At 43.1% G+C, this 12203-nt stretch overlaps 1 protein-coding gene across 1 annotated transcript in view; it reads right to left on the reverse strand.

The window, feature by feature from the left end:
* DOCK2 (dedicator of cytokinesis 2) overlaps positions 1-12203 on the reverse strand; it is a 522773-nt gene that overhangs the window by 487114 nt on the left and 23456 nt on the right. The window contains exon 2 of the mRNA XM_075274736.1: positions 2611-2694. Within this exon, the coding sequence (XP_075130837.1) occupies positions 2611-2694 (84 nt within the window). The remainder of the gene's footprint in view (positions 1-2610; positions 2695-12203) is intronic.

Genomic DNA, 12203 nt, shown 5'->3' on the forward strand with positions numbered 1-12203 from the left:
GTGTGCTTTCATAAGCTCTCCGCTTGTCAATGCGTTCAGTATTCCGTTCTCCCCGAACGAATTACTGAACACCGATGTGAACCAGGCCTATGACATTTTCTATTCCAATGAGAAGGTCTCATCTCTAGTTTATACAACTGCATATGGACATTGCTGGGCATCTCATCTTTTCTATCAATATTATCAAGCTCTTCCTCCATAGAGATGATTGTCTTGGCAATCTTATCTTTTGTTTGCGGTTATTTCCCTTATCTCATGGCCTACACAGTTCAACGTATTTTGTAAAAGATTTATATGTTTAATATAATCACTCTTTTAATAGCCATATACTACACTGGCTACTTTGTTTCCTTCATATCTTTCAATCTATGAAAAAAAAAAAAAAACAATTTGCTTTTTATCAATCCTATTCCTCAATGTGCCCTTACCTGTCTTTGTGCCTTCTGAGTGGAATTGTTTAGCAGATTCCCTTGTGTGACTAACATTAGAAAAAACATTCGGAGCCACGTTACAAGTCTGTAAAACCTCCGGGCTGTACAAAGCCATACTATAATGCCCACAGATGTGTATGCTGCTTTACTTCCTTGCAGAACATTTTCTACCAGATTCCATATAAATAAATGGGAAAATAAATAAAATAACGGAATCTCTTTGGTATAACACTTGTATTGAAAAGCTCCTGGAGGAGAATGTCTCTGTAGTTTGGCACCACACAGTGAGCAATATGATGGTATACAGAAGACCTACAGATGTTGCAGAGTTAAACTGCTACATCGCAACTTTTCAATGTTTTTTGTTGTGATCACGCTGCAGCAGGTTAACCAATTGCAGAAGTTAACTCTGCTACATCTGTACGTGGTCTCAGAGAAGTAATATGGTCTTTGGAACATTAGGATATTATATGGGATTGGTTCTGTTGTGGCTTTTTTTTTTATGTAGATGAGCAGGGGTCACAATCTACATTTTTCCCTATCAGTATGTCTTTGGAGTATAGCAGGAAGCCCTTGCAAACACAGGGAGAACATACAAACTCCTTGCAGATGTTGTACTTGGCAGGATTCGAACCCAGGACTCCAGCGATGTAAGGCTGCAGTGCTTAGCAGTTTTCTGGTGCATAGGGATAATATTGCGGTGCAGATCCGGTTGCAAGGTTCGTTCTACACCTTGCTCATCACATTGTGCAAATGAGGGTGAAGCAGAGCGGGCGCCTCAGTTTTCTTGCATGAGTTATAATGGAAATCTATGTCAGTTCCTAAATGTGTGTAAGAAAGTCTGCACCCCCATTCCTTCCTTTCTCACATACAGCCTGCACACCTATGTACCCCTCCTACTCACATTCTGCCCTATGTGAGCAAGAGGAAGGAATGGGTGGTGTAGGCTGTGTGTGAGCAAAGAGGGTGACGTGGGGGGCAGGCTGTGTGTGAGAAAGAAGGGGGAATGGGGGTGCAGGCTGTGTGCGAGCAAGAGTGTGGTGGAATGGGGGGTTCCCCCTCCAGATCACCCTCTTGGAGGGGGCCCCATGTCAAAAGTTTGCCACGGGGCCCCGCCATTCCTAGTTACGCCAATGCTCTTGGGTCTGAAAAGACCCCAGAGCATAATAATTGTTCATCTGTGTCCACAATGGGACATAATACTGTGTACTGGGGCCAGTAAGGGGACATAATACTGTGTACTGGGGCCAGTATGGGGACATAATACTGTGTACTGGGGCCAGTATGGGGACATAATACCGTGTACTGGGGCCAGTATGGGGACATAATACTGTATACTGGGGCCACTATGGGGACATAATACTGTATACTGGGGCCACTATGGGGACATAATACTGTGTGCAGGGACCAATATGGGGTATTATAGAAATGCGTGCACGGGGGGGGAGCAAGGCCGCGGCAGTAGGGGTCAGTTGGTCGAGGTCTTCAGTGTCGGGGGGGGAGGGGCATGTCAAAGGTTCGCCCCAGGGCCCTGCCGTTCCTAGTTACACCACTGTATCTATGCCATCTTTAAACAGGTTTCTGTATTTGTACTTGTTCTGCTTCTCAAGTTTAAGAACTAAACAAAGCAAAGTTTTTCATCCTGATAAACCAACCCCAAAATAATACCTTGCTCTTTCAGTAATTTGCCAAAGTCCTGACACCAGCAGAGCGTACCTGGCCAAAAAGGGCATTACATGATTAAATGTGAGCCGATCACATGATATTAAATCCCAACCTTGCTTCCTCCTTTGTGACACTATCCTGTTTGTGACAAATATTTTCAATGGGTCAGGTTCTCATAGCCATTAAATCTCATTTCCAAATGCTATCAGTAAATAGAGGAAATCGTTCAGGGTTTCTCTTGACTTGGGAATATGAAACTTTGTATCACTATGTAGCGAGCATTCATTCCCAATGCACATCATTTTAGGTAAGTTATATGAAGCTATACGTCCAACCTTGTGCGCCCAAATGGTCATAAGAATTATTTCATTGAGTATATTCTGTGTACAACACTGTGGTATATGTAAGCACTATGTCATTAACAAGAAATTAATATCACACAAACATTTTTTTCTAAACTGGTTATCACTAGAATATCTAATATTTTATAGATGGAAGAAAAAATTATCCTCACCTTCATACGTCTCTAATATGTGGACTATATCTCCAATTTGAAGAGATATTTGAGGTGATCCTCGGCTTGTAAAATTACAAATTGCTGTGAGAGGGAAAAAAAAAAAAAACAGTTTAGGAAATAAACTACCACAAGGTATCACATAAAGACTTTTCGCTTTCTATGGCATTGCTATTCTTGGTTTGCACTGCCATCTGTTGGCTATTGCTAAAATTAAAGATATGAACCAGATAGTAAAACTGGAAGCTCGACTTCTTAAATCACATTAATTGTCATTGACTAAGTGTAGATTTTTAACATAAGCAAACATTACAAACAGCACAGTAGAATATAAAAAACATAAAACTGAACACACAAAGCAATCGAAATGGATAGCTCCCAAATACTTGTGAAATCTCCATGTTAGATAGATTTTGGTACAGTAATTTTGATAAACATTGTCAGTGCAAAAACAACGTGTGAACACAACCTAAGGCCTTATTCAGTATTTTGTAAAGGTATTTGTAAGTCAAAACAAGTAGTGGGCCTCTAAACACAGAAGAGGTTCGAATCATTCCATTTTTTTACTCTCTAGTTTTGGCATACAATACGGACGTAAAAGACTGTTGCAAAAGACTGTTCTAAATATACCCAGGCTACATGTCAATGTGCTTGCTGCAGAGATGTCAAACTGGGAGGGGCCTTCACTAGGTGATTGAAAATGTAGGAGTGACTTTTTGAAGGGGCATTGTAAAAGAACTTATCGTATATACTCGAGTATAAGCCGAATTTTTCAGCACAATTTTTGTGCTGAAAAAGCCCCCCTCGGCTTATACTCGAGTCAAGCAACAAAAAAAAAAATTGGGGGGGGGGGGGGAGGGGGGTCTATGACCAGCCGCAATAGTAATGTATAGAATCTCCCATAAAATAGTGAAAAAAAAAATATATAATAAAAAAAATAAAGTAAATAAAAGTTGTAAATCCCTCCTTTCCCTAGAATACATATAAAAGTAGAAAATTACTGTGAAACACAAACACATTAGGTATCCCTATGTCTGACAGTGCCCAGTCTACTGAATATAGGGGATCTGTGGGGCTCCTGTTCCATCGGGAAGGGGTTAATAGGAGCACTGCAGATCCCCTATATTCAGCCAGGCTGAATTCCAAGTGGGGGAAAAAAAAACAGTCCTCAAGCTCAGGGAAGGGGCAGACAGACAACCAAAACACACCCTCCCCTTCCCCAGCACCTACTGCACCCAAAAACTCCGGCCATTTTAATTTTTGAAATTTTTCAGCAGCTGCTGCATTTCCCCCCCTTGGCTTATACTCAAGTCAATAAGTTTTCACAGTTTTTTTTGTGGTAAAATTAAAGGCCTCGGCTTATATTCGGGTCGCCTTATACTCGAGTATATACAGTAGATCCCATATGAAGCCAGGATTATACCTAATGGTGATACCTAATGGTTACTCTACTGCATGAGCAACGAAGTCCAGTGTTGTCAATGGGAGGCTTTTCTCTTACCAAACTTCAGTAGTAAGCATTAGAGATGAGCGAGTAGTGAAATATTTGAAAATTCGAAATTCGATTCGAGTAGACTTCAATATTCAACTATTCGTTTGAATATCAAATCCCATTATAGTCTATGGGAAAAACATGCTCGTTTCAGGGAAACCAAAATTCGACCAATTGGAGTCACAAAGTCCACAATGACACCTCAGGAAATGATGCCAACACCCTGAATGCAACTGGGACAGCAGGGGAAGCATGCCTGGGGGCATCTAATACGCCCAAATTCCAGTATTATTATTGCTGCTGCCACTACTGCTACTACTGATTTAGCCAGCCAATGACTGTACATGTTTTTTTTTTCAATGCCTACGTTGTCCTAGTTCCTGTCCCACCTCCCCTGCATAGTTATTGATGTAAAAAAAAGCGCCAGGAAAGGTGGGAGGGGAATCGAATATTTACTGCGTTTACCGCGTGGTATTCGACCGAGTACGAGTATTTCCAATACCGTAGTATTCAATCGAATAAGCGTACATTGTTGAAGTTTAGGAACAGAAAAGTCTCCCATAAACAATAATGGAGCCAAGCAGTAGTGTGGCTGCTTTCCATACATTATTATTAAGTATGAGTCTGGGTTTAAAACAAATGTTTTTGTAACATAAACCTTCAAGTCCCCATTTCATACACTATTAAAGAGATAGTCCCATCTCAAGGATCCTATCTATACTGGTAGCTTATGTAAATTGAAGACTTGTCCTAAATATATTGCTTTAGAAATTCTGCTTTGTTTGCCTGCTATGTGAAGTTATTCCTCCAATTGTTTACACAGCGTTGCTATCACTACAGACCTGCGAGATAGGACAAGTAATGTCACTTACTCAGTGTCGGCAGGACAATCAGTTCCGCTAATTGCAGTTTGCTGATAAAGCAGGATACAATGTTCTGGAATGGCCATCCCAGTCCCCAGACCTGAATATTATTGAACATCTGTGGGATGATTTGAAGCGGGCTGTCCATGCTCGGCGACCATCAAGCTTAACTGAACTTGAATTGTTTTGTAAAGAGGAATGGTCCAAAATACCTTTATCCAGGATCCAGGAACTGATTAAATGCTACAGGAAGCGACTAGAGGCAAAAGGAGGAGCTACTAAATATTAATGTCACTTTTCTGTTGAGGTGCCCATACTTTTGCACCGGTCAAATTTTGGTTTAATGCATATTGCACATTTTCTGTTAGTACAATAAACCTCATTTCAATCCTGAAATATTACTGTGTCCATCAGGTATTAGATATATCAAACTGAAATGGCTGTTGCAAACACCAAAATATTTAGAACTAAAAATGATTAAGATTACTAGGGGTGCCCAAACTTTTTCATAGGACTGTATCTCTCTATGTAAACACAGAGATGTGTTGTGATATCTCATTATGTCATTCAACAAGAGGAAGGGGGGAGGAGAAATACAGGAAGTGAGAAGAGACTAGAGATGAGTGAGTAGTATTCGATCGAGTAGGTATTCGATCGAATACTACAGTATTCGAAATACTCATACTCGATCGAGTACCACTCGCTATTCAAATGGAAAAGTTCGATGCAGAATCAGCATTGATTGGCCGAATGCTATACAGTCGGCCAATCAACGCTGGTTCTTCTCCTACCTTTAGAACTCTTCTCGGTGCGTCTTCTGGCTCTGAATTCACTCTGCCAGGCACCTGGGCAGAGCCGACTGCGCATGCCCGCTTGTAGTGCGGACATGCACAGTCGACTCTGCCCAGGCCCGATGCCTGGCAGAGTGAATTCAGAGCCGGAAGATACCGCTGCACCGAGAAGAGTTCTCGAAGGATCCAGCCTGACCCTCACTCGTGGACTTGGTAAGTATAATTTGATCGAACGTTCCCTACCCCTGAAACGAGCATTCCCCCCCCCATAGACTATAATAGGGTTCGATATTCGATTCGAGTAGTTGAATATTGAGGGGCTACTCGAAACGAATATCGAATCTTGAACCTTTTATTGTTCGCTCATCTCTAGAAGAGACTACAAGCAAAGCTGAAACAGTGAGATGGGAAAACCCCTTTAAATTTTACATGGTAGATAAACTACAGTCCTACATGCATATACCCAGTAGACCCCAAATGCCATTTAAAAAAAAAATTCTCTCTCTCTCTCTCTCTCTCTCTCTCTCTCTATATATATATATATATATATATATATATATAACTGCCTCAATTCTTCGTGGCATAGATTCAACAAGGTGCTGGAAGCATTCCTCAGAGATTTTGGTCCATATTGACATGATGGCATCACACAGTTGCCGCAGATTTGTCGGCTGCACATCCATGATGCGAATCTCCCGTTCCACCACATCCCAAAGATGCTCTATTGGATTGAGATCTGGTGACTGTGGAGGCCATTGGAGTACAGTGAACTCATTGTCATGTTCAAGAAACCAGTCTGAGATGATTCCAGCTTTATGACATGGCGCATTATCCTGCTGAAAGTAGCCATCAGATGTTGGGTACATTGTGGTCATAAAGGGATGGACATGGTCAGCAACAATACTCAGGTAGGCTTTGGCGTTGCAACGATGCTCAATTGGTACCAAGGGGCCCATAGAGTGCCAAGAAAATATTCCCCACACCATGACACCACCACCACCAGCCTGAACCGTTGATACAAGGCAGGATGGATCCATGCTTTCATGTTGTTGACGCCAAATTCTGACCCTACCATCCGAATGTCGCAGCAGAAATCGAGACTCATCAGACCAGGCAACGTTTTTCCAATCTTCAATTGTCCAATTTCGATGAGCTTGTGCAAATTGTAGCCTCAGTTTCCTGTTCTTAGCTGAAAGGAGTGGCACCCGGTGTGGTCTTCTGCTGCTGTAGCCCATCTGCCTCAAAATTCGACGTACTGTGCGTTCAGAGATGCTCTTCTGGCTACCTTGGTTGTAACGGGTGGCTATTTGAGTCACTGTTGCCTTTCTATCAGCTCGAACCAGTCTGGCCATTCTCCTCTGACCTCTGGCATCAACAACGCATTTCCGCCCACAGAACTGCCGCTCACTGGATGTTTTTTCTTTTTCGGACCATTCTCTGTAAACCCTAGAGATGGTTGTGCGTGAAAATCCCAGTAGATCAGCAGTTTCTGAAATACTCAGACCAGCCCTTCTGGCACCAACAACCATGCCATGTTCAAAGGCACTCAAATCACCTTTCTTCCTCATGCTGATGCTCGGTTTGAACTGCAGGAGATTGTCTTGACCATGTCTACATGCCTAAATGCACTGAGTTGCCGCCATGTGATTGGCTGATTAGAAATTAAGTGTTAACGAGCAGTTGGACAGGTGTACCTAATAAAGTGGCCGGTGAATGTATATATATATAATACTATAAAAATAAATAATTCTCTGTGATCCAGCATGACAGCCCTGGTTGTTCTCTTGGTCATTATTTACATAAGGACTGCATGTGACTACTACAGGAAATCAGTGGCCTTCAGTTGTCACATGCCAAGCTACTACCATAACCACTCAGAGATGAGAGCCTGGATGCCAGTAGTACAGCAGCAGTCACCTGACAGCCTCTTGTACACTAAGACCAAAGGGATTGTTGGATCTTCTGCACTAGATCACCAGGGGAAAGTAGTGGTACATAGTGATTTTTTTTATTTGTTAGCATTTGGATCTCTCAAAGTTTTCCTTACAAACCATTTAAACACTATGACTTTCGAACATCTTGTAGGCAATATATGTTGGGAATGTAATGATTCGGAAACAACCATATGTTATTCACAATGGAACATAGAATCAGAAGATGAAAGTTAGATATTTTTCTATTTCATCTGAAAAAATGTGCTTATTAAGAAATTGATGGCAACAACACATCTCAAAAAGTTGGATAGCGTTACCAAAGGTCTGGAAAAGTAAGTGGTACTAATGAGAAAAAATTGGAGGGGCAATTTTCAGATAAGTCACATGACTGTGTATAAAAAAAAGCATGTTGGAGAGGCAGAGTCTCTCAGAAGCAAAGAAGGTCAGAGCTTCATCCCTCTGTGAAAAACTGTCTGAAAACTGTTGAACAATTTCAGGAAAAAATATTTCTCAATATAAAATTGCAAAGAGTTTGAGTATCCCATTATCTACAATATACCATCAAAAGATTCAGAGAATCGAGATAAATCCATGTGCATAAGGGACAAGGCTGATGATCAATATTGGATACTTGTCTTCTACAGGCCCTCAGGTAACACTGCATTAAAAACAGGCATGAATCAATAATGCAAATCACTGCAAGGGCTCCGAAATACTTCCAGAAATCACTGCCTGAACACAGATCCTTATGCAATCCACAAATGCAAGTTAGGCTGTATTCACACAGAGTAACGCCAGGCGTTTTTTGTGTGTTTTTTGCACATAGCGCCGCGTATACGCCGCGTTAACGCCGGTCAACGCCACCGCAAAATAGCGCGGCGTTAATGCGGCGCTATGTGCAAAAAACACACAAAAAACGCCTGGCGTTACTCTGTGTGAATACAGCCTTAAAGCTACACCATGCAAAGAAGAAGCCATATATCAACACAATTCATAAACACCATATGTCATTGCTAATTCAAAATGGACTGAGGCAACATGGAAAACTGTTATGTGATTAATGAATCAAAATTTGAAATTGTTTATGGAAACCACAGACACTATGTCCTGTGGACTCTGGAGGAGATGGACCATCCAAGTGTTATCACTGCACAGAAAGCCTGCATCTATGGTATGGGGTTGCATTGGTTACTATGGCATGGGGTGCTTACTAGGGTTGAGCCAATCTTGACTTTTCAGGATCGATTTCCGATAATTTTTCATTCGAACCCCATCTCGATCCCAATTCCCATCCCAATGCAAGTCAATGGGATTTTTTTTACTAATCGGAGATCGGATTTTAAAAACAATCCTATTCACTATACAGCATGGAATCTAACAATTGAACGCTTTAATTGTTAGAATGCACGCTGTGTACTGATTTTTTTTAATCACTAAGTAGCCAGAGGATTTTTTTTTTAATCTTCTGGCTACTTAGTCTCCCCTAGTGTCCACTTACCTGCAGAGATGGCTGGTCGGTGTTCTCGTTCTTCTTCGCCTCGCTGCCCCCTGCCTCCCAGGTTAGGAGAGTGTGGGCGGGTACTGGGAGGGGAGACGTTACTTCTCCCCACCCTGTACCCATCCACACTCTCCTAAGCCACAAGCCCCGCCTTCTTCCTAGCTCTTTAACACTAACCTGGGAGGTGGGGGCAGTGAGTCGAAGAAGAACGAGAACACTGGGCACTGGACCAGCAATCTCTGCAGGTAAGTTGCTACTAGAGATGTTAGCTAGTCTCCCATTAGAATGAATGGATGCAGCCAGCGCGCAGGGGGTTAAGGCTGTGTGCCGGCTGCTTTCATTCATTCCTATGGAACCGCAGTGGAGCCTTCACACTGAGTATAGTATTTTTCGGACTATAAGACGCACCTAGGTTTTAGAGGAGGAAAATAGGGAAAAAAAATTTTGAAGCAAAAACTGGTAAAATATTTAATATATGGGAGTTGAAGTTTTGCAACAGCTGCAAGGCCACATTGACAGGTGACCCTGCAGCTGTACGGGGATGCATAGAGTGTTTTTTTTTGCGGGGCCAGATGTACTTTTTAGTTATACCATTTTGGGGAATGTCTATTTCTTAGATCACCTTGTATTGAAAAAAAAAAACAGGAGGTGATTTAGAACTTTTATTTATTTCAGATTTTTATTATATATTTTTAAAGCTTTTTTTTTTTTTTTTTTTTTTTTTTTACTATTTTATTCCCCCCAGGGGCTTGAACCTGCGGTCACTTGATTGCAAGTCCCATAGATGGCAATACAACTGTATTGCCGTCTATGGGACATTCTGTATATTAGTATTACGGCGGCTGGTCATAGACCCAGCCGCAATACTAATATAGCAGTGACAGGCCTGGGAGCCTCATTAGGATCCCGGCTGTCACCCGAACAGGTCGGCTCCTGCGATATCGCCGCGCAGGAGCCGGCCTGCAACTTCACAGGTACGGGGCCGGTGGGAACCGGCCTCGGGGGAGAAGGGGCCGCCAATACTGACCCGGCATCCGCTGGCGGATGCCGGCGAGGGATAGACGCCGGGGCCTGAGACATCGCTCCTCTGCCCTGCCTGAAGCCAGCGGCGGGGGGACGGAGGAGCGGAATAGCATCGCCCCTGCCGCTGCTGGCTTCATGCAGGGCAGAGGAGCGCAGCGATGTCTCAGGCCCCGGCGTCTATCACTTGCCGGCATCCGTCTCTCTAGTACAGCGGGTGCCAGGCGCCACATTCAGACTATAAGACGCACCCTTCTTTTCCCCCCAAATTTCAGAATCAGCAGAGCGTATACTCAGTGTGAAGGCTAACACTGTTAGCATTTCCCACAATGCTTGGCCAGTAGCAAAGCATTATGGGAAATAATCATCGATCTCGATCCCACTTAAAAAGATTGAGTTCGGAATTCCGATCGCGATCGTGAAATTTTCTCGATCGCCGATCGGAATCTGATCTTTTCCGAACACGTTCGCTCAACCCTAGTGCTTACACATCTTAAAGGGCACTAATGTTGAGAAGTGTAGACAGGTTTTAGAACAACATACAATGGGCTCTTATCTAGACAATGGGCAGGATCTTGTATATTTCAGCGAGACAATAATAAACCACAAACTGCATCCATCACAACAGCATGGCTTCGCAGAAGAAGAGTCCTGGTGCTGAACTAGACTCCAGACCTTTCACCAGTAGAAAACATTTGGTTCATTCTGAGATGAAATATCCCGGAGCAGTCGGTCTTTAAATTTTACCTGCCATCCTGCCTTTTTTAGGAACGGTTGTATACCACGCGGTATATATTATTTTGCAGGATGTCTCTGTCTTGTTTTATTTTAATAAAGACAGATCTGCCAAGAGTCTTAGGTTTTCTTCCAAAAGAAAGACGTCTTGTGAAGCGCTCAATGACTCAGTTATGCGAAACAAATCATGTGACCTAAAATGGGGAAGTACGAGATGAACTCTGCTAAACATAATATTAGCTTTGTTTCTTCAGTTTGAGGCAAAGCAATTTGTTTGACATGCTGGAGAGGGGGAGGTCAGCCTTACCAGTCTTACACCAGCCCAGGCCACGGCTCAGAGACACAGGAAATGAATGGAGAAGAAGAGTTTTACTTTTGTACTTTCATATCTTTAAAGGGAACCTGACGCCAGGATTTTCACCACTAAATCCACAGTAATGTCAGGTAATGAGGTAATGTCCTTCTAAGCTTACTGCCCAAAAATCACCTCAGAAGTCTGGCTGCAAAGTGGCTGGTCAGAGTCACACAGACCGCTCTTCTAAGGAGATGAGTCTGACGCTGACGCTGAGTTTACACCAGCATTCGGATCTCCGTATCAGGTTTCCGTCTTCTGCCGGCTCTGAGCGCCGGTGAGTGTTTTATGCTCTCCACGGCGAAACCATTTTTTTTAAACCGGACACAAAGTGCTGCATGTCCGACTCTGTGTCCGGTTAAAAAAAACCGGTTTTGCCGCTGAGCGCATAAAACGCTCACCAGCGCTCACAGCCGGACACTTTTCAAACCCATTCAAATCAAATGAATGGGTTTGAAACATGCCGGCAGGTTTCCGTCTACTGCCCAGTTTCGTACAGGAAACGGAAACCTGCAGAACGGAGACTGGCGGAGATGTGAAGGAACCCTGAGAGACCGGAGGGGATAATGTTACATACCCTGATGTAGGACTCTCTAGCGAGTATAATCATGGTTCTGGCCTTTCTCCTACAGCAATGGAGATGTAGGCAGTTAAAGACACAGTTAGGAATGGAACAAGGTAAGACCTAGCCCAAAATATCGACAACTCATCTCTTCAGGCCAGCGTATCTCATCTCCTCAGGCCAGCGTATCTCATCTCCTCAGACCAGCCTGTCTCATCTCCTCAGGCCAGTGTATCTCATCTCCTCAGGGCAGTGTATCTCATCTCCTCAGGGCAGTGTATCTCATCTCCTCAGGGCAGTGTATCTCATCTCCTCAGGGCAGTGTATCTCATCTCCTCAGGCCAGT

Source organism: Leptodactylus fuscus, chromosome 5 (genome assembly GCF_031893055.1).
Source record: "Leptodactylus fuscus isolate aLepFus1 chromosome 5, aLepFus1.hap2, whole genome shotgun sequence".
NCBI classification, from domain to species: domain Eukaryota; kingdom Metazoa; phylum Chordata; class Amphibia; order Anura; family Leptodactylidae; genus Leptodactylus; species Leptodactylus fuscus.